The sequence below is a fragment of the Taudactylus pleione genome, unplaced genomic scaffold (genome assembly GCF_031769625.1).
Source record: "Taudactylus pleione unplaced genomic scaffold, aTauple2 ptg000066l, whole genome shotgun sequence".
NCBI classification, from domain to species: Eukaryota; Metazoa; Chordata; class Amphibia; order Anura; family Myobatrachidae; genus Taudactylus; species Taudactylus pleione.
In genome coordinates, this window is record NW_028284468.1 from 7,158,458 (window position 1) to 7,185,355 (window position 26,898).

At 45.2% G+C, this 26,898-nt stretch overlaps 1 protein-coding gene and 1 pseudogene across 1 annotated transcript in view; one reads left to right on the forward strand and one right to left on the reverse strand.

Moving 5' to 3' along the window:
- Nucleotides 1-26,898, reverse strand: part of GK5 (glycerol kinase 5) — a 63,179-nt gene that overhangs the window by 15,907 nt on the left and 20,374 nt on the right. The window contains exons 6-15 of the mRNA XM_088466623.1: nucleotides 25,080-25,155; nucleotides 19,722-19,783; nucleotides 12,585-12,658; nucleotides 12,415-12,475; nucleotides 12,115-12,241; nucleotides 9,759-9,863; nucleotides 6,343-6,437; nucleotides 3,633-3,736; nucleotides 2,112-2,171; nucleotides 1,911-2,044 (exon numbers count right to left, since the gene is read on the reverse strand). Coding sequence (XP_088322749.1) covers nucleotides 1,911-2,044; nucleotides 2,112-2,171; nucleotides 3,633-3,736; nucleotides 6,343-6,437; nucleotides 9,759-9,863; nucleotides 12,115-12,241; nucleotides 12,415-12,475; nucleotides 12,585-12,658; nucleotides 19,722-19,783; nucleotides 25,080-25,155 — 898 coding nt within the window. The remainder of the gene's footprint in view (nucleotides 1-1,910; nucleotides 2,045-2,111; nucleotides 2,172-3,632; nucleotides 3,737-6,342; nucleotides 6,438-9,758; nucleotides 9,864-12,114; nucleotides 12,242-12,414; nucleotides 12,476-12,584; nucleotides 12,659-19,721; nucleotides 19,784-25,079; nucleotides 25,156-26,898) is intronic.
- On the forward strand, nucleotides 100-218 carry LOC148534412 (5S ribosomal RNA; annotated as a pseudogene).

Sequence of the window (26,898 nt, forward strand, 5' to 3'; positions counted from 1 at the left end):
CAACATAACACCATGGCCCCGACTGGCTTCAACGAGAACTATGAGATAGCCCCCTTTCTTTAATAGGATGAGTTGGTCAGCTGGGGATATTTCGGAAGTATCTACAACCTTACCATTGCACTTACGCCCAATCTTGTCTGATCTTGGAAGCTAAGCACAATTGGGCTGGGTCAGTACTTGGATGGGAGACCTCCTGGGAATACCCAGTGTTGTAGATACCTATATCCCTAGCAGGGCGGTCAGCCATTCAATCCTTCTTTGAAATATGGGCACCTCACGATCAAGAATTAATGTGGACTACAAACAAACGGTCCAAGCCATGAATTAATTACAACATGAACCTCCAGGAACAAGTCACCACCATATCCTCTCCTTCTTCACCAATTTCATCTAAGGGATTTCTTTCCATGTATTTTCCCCTTCATTTATCCTCCTTTTTTATTGTGAATTATTTTTAAATAGATAAGCAATTTTGAGCATTTTTGAATATTTACATACAAGCATTAGACACATTGGGATACACATGGCAAATGATGATAAATTAATATACATAGTCCGTATTTAACGGCTAATTTCTATATATTGAAACTCTCTTTCATCATTACATTGATTACTAAATTCGATCATATTCTCTGCAGCAACGTTTAAACCCATTTCTAATATGTTGGTCTGTAAAATATTTTCTTTTTTGATTACCAGCATCCAAAACGTAAGGGTGACATAGATGCCCTTAGCAATAAGGAGGTTATCTGAACGCTACATCTCTTGCGCTGACGCATGCGCGAAACAGACCATAAGACGGATGAATATATTGGGGCAGAAGTCACCACGCACGCACAGCAGTAAGGACGGAGGTTCCACCACGCATGCGCAACATCCATGCTGAGGCTCACCGTGGAGAGATGATGCGAGAGAAGGGCGGAAGTGAAGGAAGTGACTAAACTGAGAAAAGGGCGGAAGTGACGCGACGGAGAAATAGAAGTAGGGAACGAACACAGAACTAATCAGAGGACAGTCGGGCTCCAGCAAGAAGTGTGGCTTGTATCGGTAGCCACACAGTACTGCCTAGATATGTTTTCAAGTACTTCGAATTTGTTGGGACACACTTCCGCATGTTGGTAACCGGAAGTGACGTCACTCGCGGGGTTAAACGAGTTAATTGAGTCCTGTTTGGAAGAGGGGTATAAAAAGGGATAACCCCAGATTGGCAGCACCCCTTGATGAAGTCCAGTTGTGGATGAAACGCGTTGGGAGCTGCCTCTTGCCTGAGATGAACTTAACACAGATAAGCCTCACATGAATCCTTCCAAGCTTTTTTTAATATAATTATTAACAATTTTTAAACTTTTTATGGTTTATTAATTGTTCTCTTGTATATACTCTGTTGTGCTGCTATATTTACATGTGTATATTTATATCATTTAGTCTGATTTTGTATTTACAATTTTTTAGATATTACGCACTATAATTGCACTTTATATAACATTTGCACAATTGTGCCTTGATATGAACGTCTTGGCCAGCCTACGAGGTCAATTATGAGATGCTTATGAATATCTATTTATGTTCATTTGTTTTGATATATGTATTTTTATATTAAATTGGTATGATATTTTTAAACTTTTAATAATTTGGTCACAGTTTAGTTTCTTCACTAGTATATACACACAGTTGGTGCACATTTGCACTTAATAAGGTACATGTCAGTTGTACACGGACATATTGTTTGCACTATTGCACTTTTTAATCAAAAGGTATACGTCAGTCGCTTTGAACCTGGTACATATACATATATATATACATATATACATACATATATATATATATATATATATATATATATATATATATATATATGTCAGCTACTAATCCTTTTTTTCTGAGTTGCATATCCTGGAACAAATACTCACCTAAAGCTAATCCAGCTAAAAAAGCAGCTCCCAAGGAGGACATGTCGGTGTGCGCCGGTTTATCAATAGTGTGGCCAAATAAATCTGCTGTCATCTGCATAACGAAGCTGTTGTTGCAGACTCCTCCGTCAGCTCTGCAAGGAGAACAAGAATGCGTCACAGCAAAATAGAAACACAGACCCGCCCCTTACATACATTTACCTGATTTGTGAGATTTTAATAGAGGTCTCTCTTCGCATTGTGTCATAAAGCTGTTTATTCCTAAATTAAATAAAACCAAAAAACACAAATGTCACAAGTGTGCCTAGTATTACTACAGGACAAGTGTACATATTGGGGAAAAAACAGTGCGCCAATTTACATCACTACTAAAGAAATAATACAAGTTGATCCAATATGAACAGGTATTTTATAACACATGCTCCTGACGAAGCTGGAATAGGACAACCCAGCGAAACTCGTAGAGCTCTTTTGTGATTGACTCCTGGATGTTTATTTTGTGCACTGATGGACTTATCTTCCCGTTGAAATCTAACCTGCAGTGTATGACGATCACAGTGTGGACTTTTCCTCTACCCGCTACACTGCACTTGTTATGCTAAAAGGGTTTGGATGGGAAGGGACAATACCACAGAACGGTCACATCTTACTGCTAATCACTCCATTCTGTGGATAGAAGGAGAAGTCCGAGCACTATACATAATACACCGGAGTCTGGAAAGGCTGACAGCCCTAAGTTCTTCATTATTTTTTACTTATGTATTTGTGGCCACTGAGGTTTTGAACGTTTTAACTATATAGTATGCTATAGTAGAATAAAAGCTATTGCTTTTTATTGAAACCTGCTCATATCAATTGTTATTATATATTATTTATTTATTAGCGCTGGTTTCGATTTGAATTAGTTGGGACTGACAGTCCCTTACCAGCTGCTTTCTTGACAGAATGTCATATATGTGAAGGTTATAAAATACAATAATAAAATAATAACAAAGTGAAAAAGTTAGACTATGGCATTACTAAAGATACCGCATTTCAGAACGTATGCAACTAGGCAAAAGGGCTTTTTCCTGCTGTGGGAGATTTGCCTGAAGTCTCAGATTATTCCTTTATGTGACAACACTTTATAGGGCCGTGTCCTTGTTATTGAGACACATTAGTGAAGGCTTTCTGGCATGTCTGAAAACAGACTGCTGATCCTAGACAGCTGGCAATATCAGAAGTCATATTACCTGAGAACCTGCTTCACTGAACACCGCCAGCGTTTGGGACAGATGCGCATTTCTAGCTGCAATAAAAAGTTGCGCATGCCCATAAAAATAGGGCTGATATTCTCACACGTGCAGGATTTCTATAAGCCATAGACAAATACAACGTGTGTTATTTTAGGAGAAAAATAAGAAAGGTTTATATCTCATTTAAAGCGGAAGGAAGTTGGACACCGGTTTGAAGTTTAATAATTTGGACAGTGCATTCCCTCACATTGAGACGCACGGTTACTTTGTGGTGTCTACATTACAGTGCGGGTAAAAGGCACCGTGATGTGTGCTGGGCGGGAAACTGAGGAACAACAGTGCAAAATGGAGGTATTTTGAGGCCTGCCTTGGGTGCACTTCGTAAATGACCTCCAACATATTTACTGATTAATTACTGAACCTCTGAATCTAAAAATGCAAACAATTACCACAGTAATTTAATTATAGGGGTAATAAATATTCACACCTAAATGCCACAGACTCCAGTATGGCTCGAACGAGGTGGTTCTTGGTGGTGGAAGGCTTCAGCCCCATGAATGAGGCGCATGCGTAGGGGTCATTCACTGGGGCCTACAATACATACAGAGGTGAGTATTGGAACAAGCTCCCTGCCACTGCCTTCCATTATATGGTAATAGATAGAGAAACACTTACATACATGTACCGGCAGCAGGGAGGGAGAAAACAGACAAGTTACAAGCAGACAACACAAGCTATATGCATTATCTCTGACTCCTAGAGAGATATATACACTCAGTGGCCACTTTATGAGGTACACCAGCTTGCTAATGCAAATATCCAAATCAGCCAATCATGTGGCATCAATGCAACACGTAAAAATATTAAAATATGGTCAACACCAGAATGGGGAAGAAATATGACGTACAGCAGTGCTAGGCGGAAGAGCATCTCTGAACACAAAGCATGTGGAGCCTTGCCATAAATGGGCTACTACAGCAGAAGGCCACAGCGGCATCAACTACTGCCAGCTAAGAACAGGAAACTGATGCTATAGTGGGGTACTAGTTCACCAAAAATTGGACATGCAAATAAAAGCATTGCCTGGTCGGACGAATCTTGAATTCTGCTGCGACAAGCAGATGGTAGGGTAAGAATTTGGAGTGAACAGCATAAATCTGTGGCTCTATTCTGACTCGTGTCAGTGGTTCAGGCTGCTGATGGTGTAATAGTGTAGGGAATGTTATATTTGCACTGATTAGGCCCTCGGGGGGTCATTGAGACCCGCTCGCGAGCGGCTGTACGCTCGCAAGCGGGTCGATGTTCCCCAATGCGCATGCGCGAGACCCGGGGAGCGACGGGCTTTCCATCGCTCCGGGTCTCGCACCAAAGGGGGCGTGCTGTCGATGTTGATTGACAGCATGCCCCCTTTGGTGGGCAGGCCGGGGGCGTGTCTGCCAGACGGAGGCGTTCCCATGGGAACGCCTACCGTCTGAAGCCGGCCCCACTGACATCACTAGTGACGTCAGTGGGAGTGATTTTGGCTCTAATAGAGCCAAAATCATTCCAGGGCTTGTGGCAGGGAGACCCTACCGCAGGGTCTCCGTCGCAAGTCCGTCTTGACCATCGCGACCATCTTTTTGGCCGCTCGCATATGCTGTGGGTGGTCACCCACAGCTATACGAGCGGCCAGGAGGCCGCTCCATTTTCATGGAGGAGGGTCCTGATTCAGAGCGAGCGCTCTGGTCAGAGCGTTCAGCTCTGAATCAGGCCCTTAGTACCAAATCAGCATTGCTTAAATGCCACAGTTTAATTAGTATTGCTGCTGAAAATATGCAACTCTTTATGTCCACAGTCTACACCTTTTAATTGCTACTTCCAGCAGGATGACACGCCACGTCATAAAGACCACATTATCTCAAACTGCTTTCATGAACATGACAATAAGGTCAGTGTATTATAATGGTGTCCAAAGTCACCAGATCACAATCTGCCAGAACACCTTTGGGATGTGGTGTAATGGGATATTCGCAGAATGAATGTGCAGCAACTCTATGATGAGATCACGTCAGCATGGACCAGAGGCCCTGATTCAGAGACGGACGCTCTGGGCATTTTTTTTTTGTGCGGCCTCCTGGCTGCTCGCATAGCTGTGGGTGACCACCCACAGCTATTGCGAGCGGCCAGGGTGCTGGTCGCGATGGTCAATACCATCGTGACCATCGGGCTTGCGACGAGACCCTTGTGGTAGGGTCTCGTGGCCGCAAGCCCCAGAGAGCTTTTGGCTCTAATAGAGCCGGAAACTCTCCCACTGACATCACTGGTGATGTCAGTGGGGCCGCCCACAAACGGCAGGCGTTCGTTTGGGAAAACTCAGTTTTTGAAGCCACTCCCCCACCACGCCTACAAAACGGGGCGAGCTGTCGATCAACATCGACAGCCACCCCTTTTGTAGTGAGCCACAGAGCGAGAGAATTTCTCTCTCGCTCCGGGGCTTACGCACGCGCAATGCGGCCGCTGCGTGTGCGCAGAGAACACCATCGACCCGCTTGCGAGTGCTCAAGCGCTTGTGAGCGGCTCTGAATCAGGCCCAGAGGCTCTAAGGAATGTTTCCAGCTCCTTGTTGAATCCATGCTACAAGGAGCTCAGGCTGTTTTGAGGCGGCAAAGGAGGGTGCTAGACAGTAGCAGAAGACTGTACCTGGTAAAGTGGCCACTAGGTGTACTTGCATATATAATACATATTTACACACAAAATGTACACAGAGCTAAAGCATATGACAAATAGCTTGCTATATTTATATTCGAAAAATACTTGTGTTCAGGGTGTGTTAACCCCTTTCACTAGGACCTAGAGGCTTTGCCTCCTACAGTGTGGAAGCTATGTAGCCAAGCAAGATTTCAGTCTCTGTCTGGCTGAACATTAACCAAGTCTGTTTTGTGCAATCTAGGAGCGGTAGGGACCTCTGACAGAGACATACAGAAGAACGGAGCTCAAAGAGTTGCAAAAACATAAAATATGAATGAACAGTTGGCAACTGTAATATAGTGAACAGAGCAGGTACGCCATAGGTCTCCATTTCATACCGATTCCCTCCACTTACGTCAGTTCAGTGCTAAATCTTTACATAAAAGGTCGCTGCCATTAACATTGGAGTAGAGAGTGAAATGGAATTACATTCTGTATATAATAGTATTTCCCCGTGAATGTGTTATTACCTGCAGGCCTGTAAAGGATGGTACAAAGTAAATCCCCCCACAGTCTGGGACTCGTCTGGCCATTTCCTCTGTGTCGGCAAAATCTGCAAAAAGATCTTAGGAATGGGACATGTTATTAGCTATTTAGTTAGCACCAACATGCCATGTTTTCAGTATTAACACAGAAGAATGAACATGACTAAGTGATTATTAATAATACATGTATCCACAGCAGTAAGCCCAGACAACTTGACGTTTTTGGGTGTACCTTAGAAACCCCTATCTTGAAGTTACAAAAGGATAACCAATATGGAAGAGGGCTGTGTGATAAACGATTTGTATAATAAAGCAGTTATACAGTTTGGATTGTTACTGCTGGATCATTGCCTGTTAGTCACACAATAAAGCGACAAGGGATTTTTTATGGAAACCGCAAGAGAGGAGATTTAAGAGAGACATTGGAAAGCCTTAACACACTTAATATATATGGTCCTGTTGGTTAGGGTACATATATTCTAGCTTTTGTATCATCTTTCTTCTATGTTCATCTTTATACCTGTCTGCATGAGGTAGGACATATAAATATTAATAGCTGCCCAGTATTAGTATTAGAGGGTGAACAGCCCATGTACTGGAAGGAACGTGCTCACTGAGATTGGATAAGCAATCTGTGAGGTGATCAAGCTGCCAGCTTCCAGTACATAGGATAGGCATGGTCACATGAGAGTAGTGGGGGTCATTCAGACCCACTCGCAAGCGCAGGACACTCGCAAGCGGGTCGATGTTGCCCCACTGCGCATGCGCACAACGGAGGGAGCTCCGTTGTGCGCATGCGCGAGACCCGGATAGCGACGGGCTCTCTGTCGCTCCGGGTCTCGCACCAAAGGGGGCGTGCTGTCGATGTTGATTGACAGCATGCCCCCTTTGGTGGGCGTGCCTGCCAGACAGAGGCGTTCCCATGGGAACGCCTACCGTCTGAAGCCGGCCCCACTGACATCACTAGTGATGTCAGTGGGAGTGATTTTGGCTCTGATAGAGCCAAAATCACTCCAGGGCTTGCGGCAGCGAGACCCTACCGCAGGGTCTCCGTCGCAAGCCCGATGGTCGCGATGGTCTTGACCATCGCGACCATCATCATGGACACTCGCATAAGCTGTGGGTGGTCACCCACAGCTATGCGAGCGTCCAGGAGGACGCTCCATATTCATGTAGGAGGGCCCTGATTCAGAGCGAGCGCTCTGGTCAGAGCGTCCGGCTCTGATTCAGGCCCAGTGTTCCAGGAATTCTGGGCCTCATTCAGCAAGGACCGCTATTGCTAAAGCGGAAGCACACGGCTGATTGTTGAAGACTGCACATGCGTATGTATCGCAGTGCACAAAGGCAGCACTGCGATCACGGAGACCACGTAGAGCTATCATAGAATGATTGACAGGCAGTGAGCGTTTGTGAGGTGGTGGCGTGATCGGAGAAACACGGGCGTACCTGTCTGTTTGAATGCCGTTGCATAGGTGTGCATAAATTAGCCTCTGCAATTGCAAACGCAGCAGGAGTACTCAATGCGTACAACGAGGTTAGCAATTTAGAGGTAAGGTCAGGACTGCTCTAATTCTGCGTGAGGGGTCGATGGTACTCGATGTCTCCGATGTTTGTGGAGGCTTGCAAGGTATTCCGGATGTGAGAGAGGGGAAGTGGGCGTCTGCATGTTGTCCGTGCAGGCGCTTTGCGATTGAGTGCATTAGCATACATTTTAGCAGCAAACCTGTGTGAGCGATTGCAGCCGTGAGCGCATCAGTGATCCTTGCTGAATGAGGCCCTCTATCCACACACTAAGAAGATAAATAATGCTTAAGGCGTGTACGATAGAGGGGGCATGGTACCAATTTACAGTTCATGTATCGCCACAATGCTTTGTGTATAAATAACAGCTCTCATAACCGAATTACAGGTCAACTTTAAATTAACTTAGGCCCGTATTCAATTAAGAGGCGAAAAGTCAGAAAGGTTTCGCCTGTCCGACTTTCCGCCTCTCTTCGCCTGTTTCAGAGGCGAAAACATTTCGTGCGCGTTCCCGCTTTTCGCCCTATTCAATTCCTAAACATGCTAAAATGGAAAGCGGCGAATGCAGAACAGGCAAAAAGTACTGTCAGAGGTGGGAAAATCAGTCTGTACCCCAAAAAAAGATGCACTAACATAGATGTGTACTAAAAGCCCTAATAAAAGTGTTTTGGGTACTTAAGTTGTTTAAATTGCTTCTTATTGGCGACTTTGCATAAGTGGTGAAGAATGGCATAAAGCTGTATGTTTTGGTGAAAACAAGTATTTCTGTCAAATTTGGGGTACTTGAAAACAGGTGCTAGTATATTTTTATGTCTCTAAAGTCAACTTTTAAAAAACTTCAAAAAAACAGACCTGCTGCATGGACCTGCAATCCTAAAAACACCTGACCCATCCTTGCAGAGCCCCAAGAAGTCTATTTCACTAGTTTTTATGCTTGTCCCTCCACTTTTTAATTTTTTTAGCTAACTTTGGGCCTGATTCAGAGCCACTCGTAAGAGGCTGCTTGTTCGTTCTGACCGATGTTCACTCATCTGCGCATGCGTACGGATCGTTATACGCATGCGCGAACCAGTCAGTGCGGCCGAAATTCATGTGCTCGCAAAATAGCGAATGCCTGATAATTTGAGTGACAGGATGAGGCGTATGTGGGTGGTAACAGGGGAAGGTGCTTGAAAACGGGGAGTGGAGATCCGATCGCAGGCGTGCTTAAAGGTCAAAACTGGCGTTTTATGGGTGTGCATAATTAAAACAGCAGCGTCATTGACCACGTCACTGGGTTATTTTTTAGCCAGAACTGCTCGCAAAATTGTGGTAGCAAAAACCAACCACAAGAATAGCGAGCAGTTCATACCCTGTTCGATGTACTCGATTAATCTAATAAATAGCGGACATGACGTAGGATGCGAGCGGCCAGGGGGCGTAGTTTCCCAAAAAACGACCGCAAGTTTTGTTCGCTTGTTCAGACCTTGAGGCGTGAACAGACCGCAAACAGCGAACGGTTCATTTGAATAGACACCCCTATTTTCTGGACGAGCGAGCGCAAATAGCGACCGGCTCTGAATCAGGCCCTTTGTTCTTTGGGGGACTGTCCCAAGGGTTCTGGGTCGTTTCCCCATGTTTGCACCCCAAAATAAAGATTTTGCACTTCTTTTCACCCAATCTTAGGAGAAACTTTTTGGCCTATTACATTGCATTGAGTTTCCGCTTAGGAACTGAATTTGGAGATAAGTTCCGAACAGGCGAAGAGCGGCAATAGGCAAAACTTTATCTCCGATTCCGGTTTTTCGCCTCCAATTGAATACGTCCCTAAGCATTAAATAATTTCCCAAGTATTGTGCCTGCGGATCTATAACAAACCTTAAGACTTAATTAACACTTACTCAGCTCTTGCGCCCACTTGATAGCGGTTCCAGTATCTGTGGCATTGCCCTCTGCTAAACACACCAGTTCATCACCAATCTTCCAGCCCACTAGAGGATATAGACCTGGCATAGAAAAGAACACATTTTTACTACACATCATTGTTTTTCTTCTAAATACTCCATGGCACAATGGGTAGCTACCCTTCTAAATTAGGTTGAGACAGGTAGATAAAAACCGCCCGCCGGATGGTGTACAATGCAACTCCTCCTTATCTTTTATGTCTGATTAATTTCACAAACGGTCTCTGAAAAAAAAAAAAAAAAAACATAAGGAACAACATGGGTGGGAAATCTGGGCTGCCATGGAGTATTTAGAAGACAATAAATCATCGGTAATTGTAATGTGTGGTTTTCACCATAAATATCCATGGCAGCCATCTAAAGCGATGTACCCAAGCAAAAGAAAAACAACATATGCTGCATAATTAAACGGTTATTTAAGTAGCATCTACCAAATGAAGGTGTAGATTTATCAAAGCTTTTAAAGAGTGGGTGCTTCCCATTAGCAATCCCATTCTACCAATCATTTTATAGAATGGACAAAATAAATGAAAGCTAGAATACGATTGTCCGCTAGGGTACCATCTCCACTCTTCTTTTGAGTGCTTGATAAACTCCCTCTAAAAGTCCGTAGAGGATAATGACTACAGAAGGTGAGGATCCAGCCTCACAAAGTTCTGTCACCGGGGCCCGAGCCTTACTTGCCGAAGATGTTGCCATCGCTACAGTTTAATGGGCTATGTATTTCCATCTTTACTCTTATCTGTATGATTACTTTTCCAATCCATCCGCCAATGGTTAGCATGGAAGGGGCATGAGCTTTCCAAAGACCTGATTGATCACAAGCAATTGCTCTGTATCCATGAATATCTTCTATTTGAGATAATCATACAGCGACTCACCATAGGAACACTACTAATTTATTTTTATCCATCTCAGCGAGACTTCCGGTATTGGTTTAAGCGGAGCATCATCTGAGTATTATGCGATAGATTGAGGTTCCATGGAACCACAAAGGAATCAACAGAGGGGCAAATTATTATCTGTGCTAGGAAAATATAAATAGTGAATTCTTCTGAGGCAGGAAGACAGCGCTGATACTTGTTCTATGAGTGTCGGTATGACAAGACCTTTACCGAGTCCATCCTGTACAAAATCTAGGATGTGTGAAATTGCTGCCTCAGTTGGATTTATTTTAGATTTACATAATGCACTAAAACTCCTCCAAACTTCTAAATATCCATGCCATTACATGCAGTTGGCACACATTTGGGTGAAAGGCAGGACCCTGATTCAATATATCTGGGCAAAGTGGTATAGAGGCTATGGCTCCTCCTGCAGTACCTCCCAAGCTACAGACAACATGGACCAGATAATTGCACTTCTATATTATCCTTTCTTAGCATGTGAGAGATGACAGGGAATGAATGAAAGGTATACGCTAGTTGAAAACCCCATCCGACTGATTATGAGCCCACTCCTCCTGTTCCTGGAACTTTGTGGCTAGAGAAGGACCTTGGTACTTTGGCATTCTGGTTTGGTGCTATTATGTTCAGTTGAAGGAAATATTTGCTGTGAGAAGAAGACCCGCGTCTCTCCACTGCAGAAGTAGCTAAGGTAAAGGCAACCCTGATAATTTACAGACAGTAAGAGACGGGGGAGAATCCAGTTGGTAGAAGAAATGTTTCTTGTGGCACAGGTATAAAGAGAATAAAAGGAAAATATATATATAGTGTACACTGTGTATGGTCAAACAACCTGGTTCAATAATATGCGATAAACACCTATTCTGATGAGATGAATAGGCGCGAAATGTGGCTATATTACGTATTCTTCCGTGCTGATTCTGTCTGCCCATTGATACAAATTCACGCAGCAACAAGAATTTCATTTTCAATGTATTTATATTCAAAACAATGAAATTACTTTAGCTATAATCACATGAGTAGTGATTCCAAAGAAACGCAATGACACGCGTTTTACAGACGTGCTGCCCGATTCATTAGAAAGTGTCAAACAGTAAGGAAACACTGATGAGAGCTGTGAGATCGCCACGATCCTGCCGAATACGTAAAGGATCACAAAGGCAGGAACATGGTTATATATTTTTTTTCTACCCGTCTTGAACTAACTTAAAAAGGGAAGATACCCATTGTATTGGCTGCCGTGGAGTATTGGCTACCGTGGAGTATTGACGGAAAGGAAAAATACAGTTATATGATCATTCTTGCTTTCTAGGGTTTTTTCCGTGGCAAGCAGTACTGCAATTAGTGCTTACAGACAGACACTCAAGCTTTGGGCGCAGTCTTCCTACCTGCTATAGAGGTGTGCAGATTAGTCCCTGTATTGATCGTCATAAATGTTCCAGTTCCCATTGTCAATTTAACATCCCCCACATCAAAACAGCACTGGCCAAACATTGCCGCTTGCTGATCAGCAACCTGTTAAAATAGAACAATAAGACCAATGCGGTGAGGAGGTCTGACCGTGTGGGAAAACAGCTACTATATACAAAAGTACAATGACATGTCTATGAATGCTCATTACGCAATTTCCTTACACTCATAGGCTAGCTCTAAAGATTGAACAGAGAAATAATTACAGTCTTACTCACCAATGCCCGAATAGGTACTGGAGCTCCAAATATGCTGGAATCTGCTACTCCAAAGTTGTGGCTAAAGAGTTAAAAAGGGGATCAACGCTTAATATAGGAAAGGGCCCGGCGGATTAAACTTCTCCACATTCTAGAAGTAAATGGTGATAATGAAATAGGTCTGACCTTACCTGGTGTCCTCCACAGGAGGAAATATAGATAGAGGGATGGACAGCAAAGAGCAGAGGAAGGAACTCCAGGTCATCTGCAATAGGAGAGAGGTCGAAGGACCACATTGGAGTCAAATATCATAGTGCCATCTTATCAACTTATAACCGTTGTCTAATGTCTGGAAGGAATAAAGATTTGGTATTAGGGAGGAAATTCCATGGTCTGCCGACTAGACTACCCTGGAGGAAACCGCTAGATTCCCTGAGAGCAGGGTTATTGGTTTAGGCTTTCTCCTTCATCCACTAGGGGACACTGGAGTTCAAGACAGTGGGGTATAGACGGTGGTAGAGCAGAGCCTGGCACTTTAAATAATTTAGAAGTGTGACTGGCTCCTCCCCCTCTATGCCCCATCAGCCCCAGTTTTTAGAATGTGCCCGAGAGAGCCGGTAGCACATCAGGCTGTCTCCAGCCTTTCTTATATAATTTTTATTTTTAGATATTAAACAAGCACTGAGGACAGACAGGCTGCTTACTGTGGCAGTCTGCCTGCTACGCGGGAGCCGCCGGGAAGGGCACCACACGGCTACTGCAGCCTGTATCCGGTGACCCTGAGGAGGGGGCACACAACTTGGAGTCATCGGACCCAGCGAGGACCCGCCACTGCTGACACCGGCATGTGTCCGGGTTCCTCGCCGCCCCCTCAGCCCAGCATCCCGGCCGCAGCAGTTGTAAGTATAACCACTGCTCCTGATTAGCAGGAGCAGTGGACATTAGAGCTGGGCTCAGTGACATGCCGCTAGCTGTCACTGTTAGCTGCTAAAACACCGGAGCTAGCGGGGGTGGAAATGGCGCGTTCTGACAGCGGCGCCATTGGTACGGGCTCTCCCTCTCGGTGCTCTGCACTGCAGCAGCATCCCTGAGCCCTAAGTAAGTGGCTAACTGTTGCGCGCCCAGTACAGCCGCTAAGCGCATTCAAGGCAGCCCGCCATTTATAAAAACTGGAACATCCTGCCGGAGCATAGTCGGCAGTCAGTTCCAATATAGGTGGTCTCTGCTCCCTCTTTTATTAAGAGGGGTCGCGCTGCAAGCGCTGACTCACCCCCGCTCGGGAGAGAACTGAAGGACTGGGCCCGCCGCAGCTGAGACGGCTGAGTCCGGGTCTCCCGCCCCTCCCCCCACAGTGGGGAGATGTGTGTTCTGCAGCCGACGAATAGGACAAAGTGACAGACGGCTTGCTGCGCTGTCACTTATAGGAAGCACTGGCGCTGTCTCCGTATGTACAGCGCCAGTAGGACTAAGACGGCCTGCTTATATATTAGCCGTTAAACAACGTGGCTGAAAGGTGCTTTGATAACTGGCGCCGGTACCTCGTGAAACTTGTTTAAATGCGTCGGCGCCCTCCACAGCAGGACATCAGCCAATGCTCTCCTCCTGCCTAGAAGGAGGTGTACTCGGGTGGTGTGAGGATCCGAGTTTTCACTCGTGATCGCTCTCCCTACCCCCCCCCTCCCCCGTGAGAATGTATGCAGTGCGTACCAGCCACCTGCAAGAGAGCCCCGCTTCCCTATTAAGGGCAGTGTCTACTACCTGCTTCAGTGCCCTAACACCGGCTGCACTGATGGTGAGTCTTAGCCTATTGCTACTCCTCCCCCACCCTCGCGCTGAGCGGGTGCACTATTACTCCGCTTTATGCAGTTCTGTTGAGGGGGCAGCTGCTTTAGCCGGGACTCTTCCTGGCTAGCGTGGACATTAAGCGCAGTATTTTCCTCTACCCCAGCGTAGTGTAAGCTATGTTTATAGTCATATATATATATATATATATATATATATATATTATACCTTTTTTCGAAGGTAGTCTACGGACAATATAGAACCAAGCCTTAATCCAAATGCCACGAGAATAATAGTGTATCGTGGGTGAGGAGAACTCCCTATTGGGTTGGTTTTAAAACCAGTGTTGGCTGAAGGGACGGGGCCTTGGGTCGATGCTCCCATATCATCCCTACTCAGGAACGGGAGTCCCATATCGTGCTGACCATCCCTTTGGTCCAGCATTAGAGGCTGGGACGCCCACTTCTCTAGCACTATGTTAATAGCGGCTGCTGGCCTTATCTCCTGCTTAGATTGAGGGTGAGGGTCTTGCGCTGTGGATTCCCCAAGGGACAGGTCTCCCTTTTAATATGTTGGGAGGGCTCTGTCAGTTTAGAGAAGCACGCAATTTTGTGAAATGTTACATGTAATCAGCGTGTGGTGCAGTGCGCTCCACATGCACATCATTTTCACTGAAGCATAGCACAGCTCACTTTTCTGGGGCAGTACTCCCATAAGTATGTGGATTGTTACTCTTCTGCAATAGCTCACCTGATAAGGCGAGTACACCGGTAACATGAGGGTCCCAGAATCGATACCAGTCTGGGACAGCACGCTGCTAAAATATCCTGCCCCTTATGCCATAGCAGACTGACGGCCACACATGGCACATGAGCAGTCTCCCTGCGTGGAGGTAAGCCACATGTATGTGTATATTTGTATTTATACTAAGCCCTGCTTTAGAACATATGTCTGGTGTGAAGTTTGTCCTGGGTCTCAGTTCCTTCCAGGGCTCTAACTATTGCTCATGTTCTCATTTTACAATATCATCACCTGCTAATCGTGTATGTAGGTAGGCATATGCATAGGTGGATATATATATATATATATATATATATATATATATATCGCTTCTTATCCTTACCATAAAAGCAGGGGTAGGATCTGCTCTTATCCATTTTATGTCTGATACCTAGCACATTTTAAAAGAAAGATGATGCAATTGGAGGCTGGGCTCTCCTAATGTAGTTAGTGCAATAACTCCGCTTTACACTACTCTCCCTAAGGATTTATGTGTGTGTGTATATCTGTATCAGTATGTGTGATTGCATATATATATATATATCTATATGTGTGTATATATATATATATGGTATGCCTATATTTCCACGGATGGGAAGCCGCCTGGGATTACCAGATGCTGGGGGCCGCTGGTGCTCGGGCTCGGTCCTCGGGACCCCGGGCAGTGCATGGTTCCGTGGCTCCTCGCGGAATCGCAGGTGAAATTTAATTAGCTCCACTTTAAAAATGTGTCAGTGAGTAATGGATACACCTGTGGTCCTGCTGGGTGACCTGGGTGATGTGACGTGTGTGGGGTCCTGGGGACCGAGTTTGGGAGCCACTGCTGTAAGCTATATCCATATATATATTATATGGTGGCTATGGACTGAAGTCATGTTCTGTGGCTTGCATAGTGACAATTCCCTATGGCATTGCTTCCAGTATGGACCCTATACATCTTGTATTTCCATACATGTATATACAGATATGTACTTGCATCCTCCTGAGGCTATAGTTCTGTTCCCGTCAGTCTATATCTATGGCGCTCCTTTTCGGGGGACCTATGATCTACAACTACACTCCAGTGGCGCACTTGGTAGCAAACTGATATGACTCCTAAGAGTGCAGGATATATATATTTATATTTATTTATTTATTTTATATTTATAGCATGCTGATCTCCTGGTGCAGGAGTCTGACAAGTAAGCTTACTATGTTGGCATTAACTCTTCCTTTCAAAGAGATTGCCTTCTCATGCAACTGTTATGTCTGTGGGTACGTGTGTATAAATACTGATATATTCCCATTCCTTGAATATCTCCTAATAATTGGGAAATACTGTTTTTTTAGCCCTAACTGGGGTTATCACTACAGATATATTCCTTCTTTACTTGGGATAACTAATGCATTCTATGTACAGGTACCCTTCTCTGTATCGATTCTGGTACTCCATGTTATTGTCTTGTCGCATATCTCAATAAAATGGGTCTCTAGAGGGACCCTAGGTACATTTCCTATCAGTACATAAGGAATCCAGGTTCTCTACCATCCTCAGGGCTTAATTAGTTAAATTGCTTGAAGGCCTACGGCCACCCGCTGATATAGGCAGGGTCAGACCTGGATTGTATTAGATTGGTGGCCGTAATACGCACTTCACCATTATAAGGGTTAATGTAAGGCTACTTACACTAGCAGACCGTATTTGGGGTAGATGTATAATCTTTATATGGATAAACATCCCTAATGGAACAAGCTCAGGTATAGAGTCCTGTTGTATAACCTTCTTGTCTCCTCTAACGTTTTGCTAGTTTTCTACAGTATTTTCTACTGCAACATCTCCAGATTGAAGTCCGTGCTGTAGAGCATTTGTCTTAGACCGCTGAAGCTACTCTCTATCTCTGACGGGGCAGGTTGCTGTGAGTTGGAAAAGGTCAGTGACATTCTACATAGCGTCCAGAGGGTTTCTGGTCGCCCACAGGTAAGCGGGCTTACCCCACTAATGCCTCGGAAGAGACTCCTATTTCAGGCAACCTGACATTACATAGTGTTATTCTCTATTCCGCACCCTAGCTGCTGTCCTAGCAGCCATCCGCTCTTTTAATCAGTTGGCTCTAGTTTTTAGAGCGTTCCTGGTGTGTGGGTGCATAGTTCCAATATTGAGATTAGTGACACTATTCTACTAGAATCTGTTGGGTTCTGGACTGAAGAGCATCTATAGGCTAGTGCACATCTTTACATTAAAGGGTGACAGGGGGCCTGGTGGGTTTTTCCGGTTCAGTATCTGTTGCTATTTCATTACATTGACGGGTGCCTTCATGGCTGTCCTAGTGCTCTAGCCTTACTGTATGGGATGCTTCCCTATATTGGTAGCTCTCCCTGGGTGGCTGTTGCATCTGTGCTGTTTAACTGCCAGGGTATCCTGGTTGTTTTCATACTATGTTCGGACCAGCAGTTGATACTGACTACGCACTACCATCATGTTGGAAGTTGTCTGTCTGGGGTTTTGTTGCTGTGGTTTCTTTTCAGCTGCAGGGTTTCAGTCGCTGTTTTATCACTCTGTTTGAAGAATGGGTTGTTCTGCTGTCTGACCCTCTGAAAGGGATTGTAGTCTCAATCCTCTCGAAGCCGCCTCTGCCTCTTCCCCAGTGGGATCTCCAATTGTCGGAGATCTCTATGGTCTAACCCTTCCGCTGGTTAACAACCTTGTAGTAGTTGGACCTCCAGACTGGTTTAGGGCTGCTTCGGTCTTGACTTTTGCCTCCCAGTATACTCTTTATTAGGAGTCTGTGGACAGGATCAGTTCTGTATTTGTAGAATGGTATCGTTATACTTATATCTATATGAGTTATGTTCAGCGTGCTGGGATTCTGCTGTCTGCGACTGTGGCAGCTTCCTGTTTCTGGATCTGGTACGGTTTTCTCGAGTTTTGTTCTTTGGTTACTGCCCTTCTCCTATGGCTTCGGGCTGGGGTTCTCTGCTCCCAACAGTCCGGCTTGGTCTGTTTTCAGCTGAGCTTACAGTGTTCTGATGCTTCTCACCTGAGGGTGTTTTCTCGCTAGCCGCTTTATTCCATTCGATTTATGCTGTACGTTGTGCAATTTCTGTGACTGTTCAGCAAGGAGTTCTGATTGTCTCCTGGCTCTACGACACTTGATCTTCAGCTCTTGCCTTTCCGTTGGGCCTCTGGTTCTGTGCGGTCCCTGTTTCGGTTTGGCTGAAGGGTCGGCAAGTTCTCCGCGCTTCCCACCCGGGAGGTTGGCTTTGGGACGTCCCCACTGTCTTGAACTCCAGTGTCCCCTAGTGGATGAAGGAGAAAACAGGATTTTGGTACTTACCGATAAATCCCTTTCTCCGATTCCACAGGGGACACTGGACGCCCGCCCTGCGCTGCGTACCTGCCGTTTTGTTTGGTACCTTTTATAGTTGTGTGACTGCATGTTTTCCCTGCAGTGGGTTCCTTTGTTCTCCTTCAGTTGGTCTTGTTCCGTTCTGTGGTCTTCTCCTTCTCCTCGTTTTCCTGTTGTCCTCCGTCTCCTCTCGGGCTCAGTTCTTAAACTGGGGCTGATGGGGCATAGAGGGGGAGGAGCCAGTCACACTTCTAAATTATTTAAAGTGCCAGGCTCTGCTCTACCACCGTCTATACCCCACTGTCTTGAACTCCAGTGTCCCCTGTGGAATCGGAGAAAGGGATTTATCGGTAAGTACCAAAATCCTGTTTTTACAGTACAGGTGACATAGAGCCATTAATTGGCTTAATATACGCAGTGTAGAACACATACGGCTGCAGAATCATGTGTCACTAATCCTATCCCCCTTAGGAAGGGGTCCTAAATAGGTAAAGGATTGGGGAGAGAATACAGAGCTGCAGTGGAGCATCAGGTTAACACTGTTATTGTATATAATAGCTTAAATTTTAAGGATTTAGTGATATTTTACACTCAATCCAATTAACTCGTCACCACACACAAGGGGGCGAAGTATTGCTGCAACAGCGTTTTAACACTGGCAACAGCATCGGAACTCGCCCAGACTAGTGGATTGCTGTAGGCAGGATTATAGTGCTGCCAGCAAAAGTCCACAAATCCGGTGGCACTGTAAGTGGGGCATATAGCCGCAGTTACTTGCGGGGGCGAGAACATCGTACCTAATTGGTTTGGGCCCTATAAGTGACGTGAATGACTAATTTTACTTTTTTATTTAGTTTTTTTACATTGAGCTTTTAAGCTTCCGTTCCATGAGTCTAACTGAGAACATGCATTTTATATAAAAAGCAATCAAATGGGGTGTGGTATAAAATATAGACAATAGGTCAACACCAAATGGTCGACGGGGACAAAAGATAGACAGGTTCAAATGGTCGACACATTCTTTTTGTAATAAACCCTAATCTTTCCCCTAGTGCCTAACTCTAACCTTCCCTATAGTGCCTAAACCTAACCTAACCCTCCCCCTAGTCCCTAACCCTAATCGTCCCCTCTGGTAGCCTAACCTTCCACTCAAGTGCCTAACCCTAACCAAAAATGGCAAAAAAAATAAAAAAATGTATCGATATTATTTAGCCCCGTCGACCATTTGGTGTTGACCTATTGACCGTTGACCTATTCATTGTCAATCTTCTATCCGGAGACCATGAAATGTTTGCTGTATGCTATGTGGAACAGAACATGTTTCTGTGCACAAGTTTCCATAAATGTACCTGAATGCGTGTGCCCTGCTGTAGAACACCATAGTGGAGGTCAATTCAGGTGCTCTACTCTCGGCTTATTGCATGTATTGGCATTGCTTACCAAGTAGGGATCGAAAACTGCAGTTGCACTTGCATTTGAATAGTCTGTTGCATACACAGAGCCTGTAGGGGGAAGGAAAGCAGCTGTTATCATTGGTGCATCATGTGCGTTAATTACATACAGTACACAATGACAAGAGTGTAACTAGCAATGTAGGGAATGTAACCTCTGCTGGGTCTAAAACTCCAATGGACATAAAACAAGGCCACAACTGTCCACTGATGAGTGTATACTAAGACTTGTCAAACAAAACCCTAACTAATAACTACCCAAAGTTACAGATAATGTAAAACATCACAGTGAAATGTATTATTGCCAAAATGACAGAACAAACTTAGGGTCTGATTCAGCTGAGGGTGCATTAGCTATTGCAGCTTCTAACATGTTAGCAGCTACAACAGCACTAATATGGTAATGAACGAAGAGATGTCAGGCCACCTGCATGCATTACTGATCCGTGCTGCGTCCTAGGAGGCAGCATCGGATTATCTGTGATACTACCGCTAGGTAACCCAAAACGGCTTTCGCAGATGCTCAAAAGAGGCCAGGAAACCTCTTACAGCTGATGGAGCTCCTGGCCTCGTCACTAATACCTCTCCCCCCCCTCAACAGCCACAAACTGCCTCCATTTTGGGAAACTGAGGCCGTCGCCGCACCCACCCCGTCCCGCCAGTGACAGTCTGCTGCTGGACTGCGTGTGGGATTGCAGAACCGTACTGCACATACACAGTGTGGGCCCGACACGTGCGCAGATTCCCAATCATCGGGAATCTGCGATCAGCAGTGCACGCTGAATCAGGCCCTTAGTACTGTGGGCCAGATGTATGAAGCTCTGGGAAGTGATAAAGTGGAGAGTGATAAACGACCAGCCACTCAGCTCCCAACTGTCATTTTTCAAACACAGCCTGTAACATGACAGTTGGGAGCGGAGTGGTTGGTCGTTTATCACTCTGAACTTTATCACTTTCCAGAGCTTCATACATCTGCCCCTATGTATTTTAAGAGAAAGGATAACCAATATTAAAATTAAATTGGAGGTCCCACCACATTTACACAATACTAGACAGAGTAGTGCAGGATAGCACTTCACAGATACACATAAGAGAAATAATGATTTAGCATATAATAATCCCTGAAAAAAATAAAGATCAAAACAGCCATAAGTATATAAAATTATTCAGAACTGACTAAGGACTGGGTGCCTTGGAAGGCAATAAACATCTACCCCTGTTCTATGAAAACATTTCCCTATACACAGCCAAAACACCCTGCAATAATCCAGATACCAAAAAGCTTCCACCATATCCCCATTTTCTAAGTTCTTATAGTCTAAGCCAGAGCCCAACACGTTTATCAAATCTAGGAGCTAGTTTAGGAGCTAGACAATTGTCCTCGACCAAAGTACATGAAAACGTGTAAAGACCACCACACATGCCCCTTCAATGCCCCTCAGACTACCAAATGTGCCTGTAACTGGCCATGCAGAAGTGCCCCTAATCCATAATATGCCACACAGTAGGGTTTCAATTCATAATAGTCCACACAGTAGGACCCAAATTCATAGCATGCAACACACTACAGCTTCAGTTCTTCTCACCCCTGAGCATGTCAAGTCCCCATCAAATCCTGAAAGGGAGCAGCACCCTGAGGTCTTTATTAATGGTGATGCCAAGTCGCCAAAGTCCTCCTCAGATAGGAAGAAACCTCCTCTCATGTCAAAATTCAAGAAAAACTGGAAGACGACCAAACAATCATCTTGTTTCCAGTGAGCCTGGAGCAGCAGCAGCTGGTGGTGGGACAGTAATCATGCCACACTATGAGGCTCCAACACGCACTATGTTTAGTTTGTAACATCGGTTTCAGCAGACATGACACTTCTATAGTACACAAATGTTATTTATATGCATCATGTTAGGATGACCGTCCTTTGCGGTATCAACAAGCCTGATCTCCTCCCGGACCATCAGTGCCCAAGCTCTCCTGGAGATCACACTCCTCCTTCATTGTGGCAGCAGTGCTGCAGCAGCAGAGAATAGGACCAGCCTCCAGCCACCCACTTGGTGGCATCTTTCAGACAAAAGGGAGGATTGAATACATGCCTCCTCATGTGACAGGCATACAATGTCCCATCCACTCCTGCATCCACCTCTGGAGGAGCAACTGTTTTTTCTTTGACAATCAGCTTTATGAGTATCTAACTCTGTAAACCCTAGTCGCCAGGACTAAGGCCCTGATTCAGAGGCGCTCGCTATTTGCGAGCGCTTGCTCTGAATCAGGGCGGGCTGGTTTTATTTTTACCCCGGCCTCCAGGCCGCTCACTAAGCTGTGGGTGTCCACCCACAGCTTTAGCGGGCGGCCTGGCGATGGTCGCGATTATCGCGACCATCGGGCCATGCGACGAGACCCTTGTGGTAGGGTCTCGTCCAATGCAAGCCCCAGTGAACTTCCTGCTCTAACAGAGCAGGAAGTTCACTACTGACATCACGTGTGATGTCAGTACGGCCGCCCACAAACGGCAGGCTGCCGGAACGCCTCCGTTCGTGCAGCCACCCCCCCGACCCGCCTACAAAACGGGGTGAGCTGTCGATCAACAACGACAGCCGCCCTGTCTTGTAGCGAGCCCCGGAGAGCGTGCGCATTGCCCGGCCATCGGTCTGAATCAGGCCCTAAAATCTTAATCGACATGACGACAGGGATTTGTTGAGCCCTGTTTTAAGCACTAGTACATATACTTTATTCAAAATATACAACTGTACTTGCTCAGTGGTGGAACTGTAGGTGTGTGACCGCTAGGGGGCCTACCACAGACGAGCTTCATTAGTTGCATAACCAAGGTCTTCCACTTGTGTGTTAATGACGAGGACGTCAGATGCAAAGCATACTGGGACTAATACATATTATACACATTAACATCCAAAGCGCAGGCACAAACTATGGGCCTGATTCAGAGCCGGACGCAATTAGCGCTCGCTCGTCCTGAAAATAGGGGTGGCTATTCAAATGAACCGTTCGCTGTTTGCGGTCTGTTCACGCCTCTAGGTCTGAACGAGCGTACAAAACTTGCGGTCGTTTTTTGGGAAACTACGCCCCCTGGCCGCTCGCATCCTACCTCATGTCCGCTATTTATTAGATTAATCGAGTACATCGAACAGGGTATGAACTGCTCGCTATTCCTGTGGTTGGTTTTTGCTACCACAATTTTGCGAACAGTTCTGGCTTAAAAAAAAGCCAGTGACGTGGTCAATGACGCTGCTGTTTTAAATATGCACACCCATAATGTCGCGACATTGTATCATTGATGTAACCACAAGATTAACATCAATTAATCTTGCGGTTACTATGTAGCGGCTCTCACCATAGACGGCTATGGGGATTTCTCACCATAGACGGCTATGGGAGACAGAGGCTGGCCGCATTCAGCTAATCAGGGAGCTGCTCCGACGGAGATGCTCCCTGATTGGCTGGCGGCCCCTGCACTGACGGGGCACACGTGTGCCCCGGTCATTTACGCGGAGCAAAGGTATGTGTACACACATACCTTTGCTCAGTCCGCATGGATCGTTTTTTTTTTCGTTTTTTTATTTTAACCCCTGGATTGCCTACTTGGAGAAGAGGACGTGATCTACGCATAGGAGAGGTGAGTATGGATTTTTTTTTCAGGTACACCCCTATGGATTACTTCGGATAATAGGTGAGTATGTGTGAGTGTGCATGTATGTTTTATTAAAATTATACTTTCACGGTGTAAGTTTGTTTATTTACGTATTTCTTTAGTTGTGGAACTACAAGTGCCAGCGGGCCAGTAATGCCCCGCATGCTGGTATTTGTGGTTCTCCAAATACCAGCATGCAGGGGAGGCTTGCTGGTACTTGTGGTTCTACAAATAAAGACAATATGGTAAATTAAATTTTACACTTCCACTTTACACTATCAACCCGGCACCCACCGCCCTAGGGTGCCGGGGATAGCCCCGGGCTATCGGTCTAGGCCTGGGGTGCCCTGGAGAGGGGTACCCCTTTATTGGGGGGGGGTACCCAACTCCCCAGGGATCCCCGGCCTGGACTGACTAGCAGTCAGGGATAATGCTTTGGCCGGGGAAACCGGTGAAAGGTTTTCCCTGGCTGTGGCATTATCCCTCTGCTAGAAAGAGTTCGGTGCTGGTTCTGGAATTTTCAGGGGACCCCTACTCGTTTTGTCCCCTGATTTTCCAGAACCAGGACCAGCTCAACAAAGCCCTGTGCTGGTTCTTAATATACAGGGGCCCCCACGCATTTTGGCCCCTGTATTTTTAGAACCAGAACAGGCTTTATAAAGCCCGGGGCTGGTTATGCTTTTGGGGAGGGGGTGTACGTCATTTTTTTTTATTTTATAACATTTAACATAAGTACACACAGAAACATGTACATATCTCATGGATATGTGCATGTTTCTGTGTTAATCTGACCTGCTCAGGATGTACTCGCTAGCCTGAAGCAGGTCTATTATTTGGGGACTTTTGGTAATCTTTTTTTTGCGAGTCTGAAACAGACACCCTATTACATTGGGCGATTTGATTGTTTTCAATGTGAAAACATCTGGATGCGAGTTTGAGAATGGAGAGTTTTAGTAACTCTGTTCACTAAAACTCGCATTTTTCAGACACCCTATTACATTGGAGAGTTGTGAAAAATTGCGAGTTTAGCACCAAACTCGCAATTTACCAAAACAGACTACCTATTACATTTGGCCCAAAATGTTTAAACTGATTCCACTTCGCCTTTTTCAAATATCCTTTGTGTCAGGCAATGAGAAACAGCTGTAAGACTAGTAAGTGACACAAAGAAAGTCTTGTCATGCGGCATAATATAGGAATATTATAATCGCTTCTGGCAGCTAGGCAGTATAGGCGTGTAACTCTCTTGCTCCCATTGCACAAATAGCTTCACACACAGAGATGTATTCATGGGACAAGACGAAAAATGTTCTCCGTCCCAAAAGATCTTTCTATAGAAAAATCTACGTTTACACTCCTCTGGGTTTAAGGAATGCATACTTGCTGCCAGCTTCAGCACCTCAACCATATACAGTAAGTGCACCTTTAGCAAGACTTTCTAGCCAGAATCATAAAGAATGATCATTAAAGAGATGTTTTCAATGCAATTTCTTTTCTGCCTAGAAAAACTGGTCAAAAGAGGGAGATATTTGTAGACCAAATTAAGAGCTATTACCTGCTAAAATTAGGACCTATATTTTTCACTTACTTGAATCGATCGTACGAAACAACTTTTACCATCAACTATAATCTGGGAATACAGGTCTTACCCACTAAGTATTAATGTGGAACCCTTTAGCTAGTATACTGGTATACAAAGCACTCACCATTTGTAAGTTTGTACAGCAGCCATGTGTCGATGGTGCCAAAACAACAGTTCCCCTCGTCTGCGGCTTGGCGCACCTGCAAGAGTTACAGCACATTTACATGGCATCTATGGAAATCAATGACACCATCCACACAAAGGGCCGGATGCAGGCGCACGCAATGCCGATGCTCCCGGAGTTGAGCGTTTTTTTTTGGGCTACTGCTCGTGCACGAAAGTCCCTAAAAACTAGCACAGCGCGTGTGAGTCTGTACGCAGAGAGGCGCAGTTGCAATCGAGACTCACAATATCAGAAATGTCTTGGAAAAGTTCTGGGTGTTCATGGAAGGTGGTTATTAAGACGAGCAAAAATGGTCCATCTTATGGCCAGTTATGGGAGTGTCGCTGTAGTGTTGTGTACACAGACACTTCATCGCTCCCATCGGAGGCCATACTCAGGCTGACAATCTGCACCTGCCATAGGGTTGTGCAAAGTTTGATGGTGCGACCGATGGTGGAATCTAAAGACGAACCAGGTATTAGCGTCTATAGACACTCAAAGTGGGCGTCTCAGCTCTTACATTCATGTGCGCAGATGTACACCAGGGAAGAATACGCAGCGGCATTTGCATAAAGGCGCATATGGTGACTGCTAATAGACGCAGCTGCGTGTCCTCCTCTGAATCAGGCCCAATGTTACAAAGCATACAGATGGGTCCACATACATCTAACCTCCTTGTGCGCTAAACAGCCCTTCTAGTTGTGCCACGCTGGGTGTGACTCGGTAGCGTCAAGCGTCTTTCTGTGCGGCTTTTTACCTTTCGCACAGCAATGCAAACAGATAGTACAAGCAGATTCTGCTGATTAAAATGATATGCAGCATGCCTATGTTCTGTGAGCAACTGCATCTGCATGCCAAACGCTACGTTACAGTGCTGCAACACTGTAACGCAGCATTTCGTATGCAGATACACCCACAGTCGCACACAGACTATAAGCATCCCGCATAGCACAATCAGCCTTTGCTGATTAAAATTATAGCTATTCACATCGCTGTGCGAATAAGACGCATTTGAAGGTAAAAAGTCGCACGAAAAGATGCTCATCGCTACCGGGTCACGCGGAGCTCCCGTATTGTGTAGCACACGGATGATAGATGTATGTGGCACATCTACAAGCACAAATAATCACCTTTAATGTATTAATTCATGAAGCAGCAGGTTGAGTTGTTCCACTTATAACTGTTAATAAGCCATATGCTTCAAGGAATAACACAATTTAAATAGATTTAAGGTGCGTATCCACTACTAGATCTTGGAACGATAGTACGATTACATCATCATAATCGTACAGTCATTCCTGATCCCCTGTAGTGCCTACACTGAACGATATGTCGTTCAGTGTAGGCACCATCCCTATTCCCCAAACATGGCCATTATGTCGTTATCAGCAGATTGACCGACATGTACGGGTAATGATTGATGTCAAAAACAACCAGCGGAAGCGCGCATCGCTGGTCGATTTTGACATTTTAGTGCCCGATTCATGAGCGATTGAACGATATCGTTATATCGCGCATTAAGATCGGCAAGTGGATACACGGCTTTAGTTCTAGGATTTTTATGTACTGATAACCTCTAAAGGCACACATCCACTAGAAGACAGGCAAACGTCTGCACAATTATGACATTGTAATTGTGCAGTCATTTGTCAGTCTGAGATGTGCCTACACTGAACGAGCAGTCGTTCAGTGCAGGCTCATCAATCATCTGCAAACATGCTGAACCTGACGTTATCGTCAGGTTGTACAACATATTTGTACGATGATAGATGTCTTAACG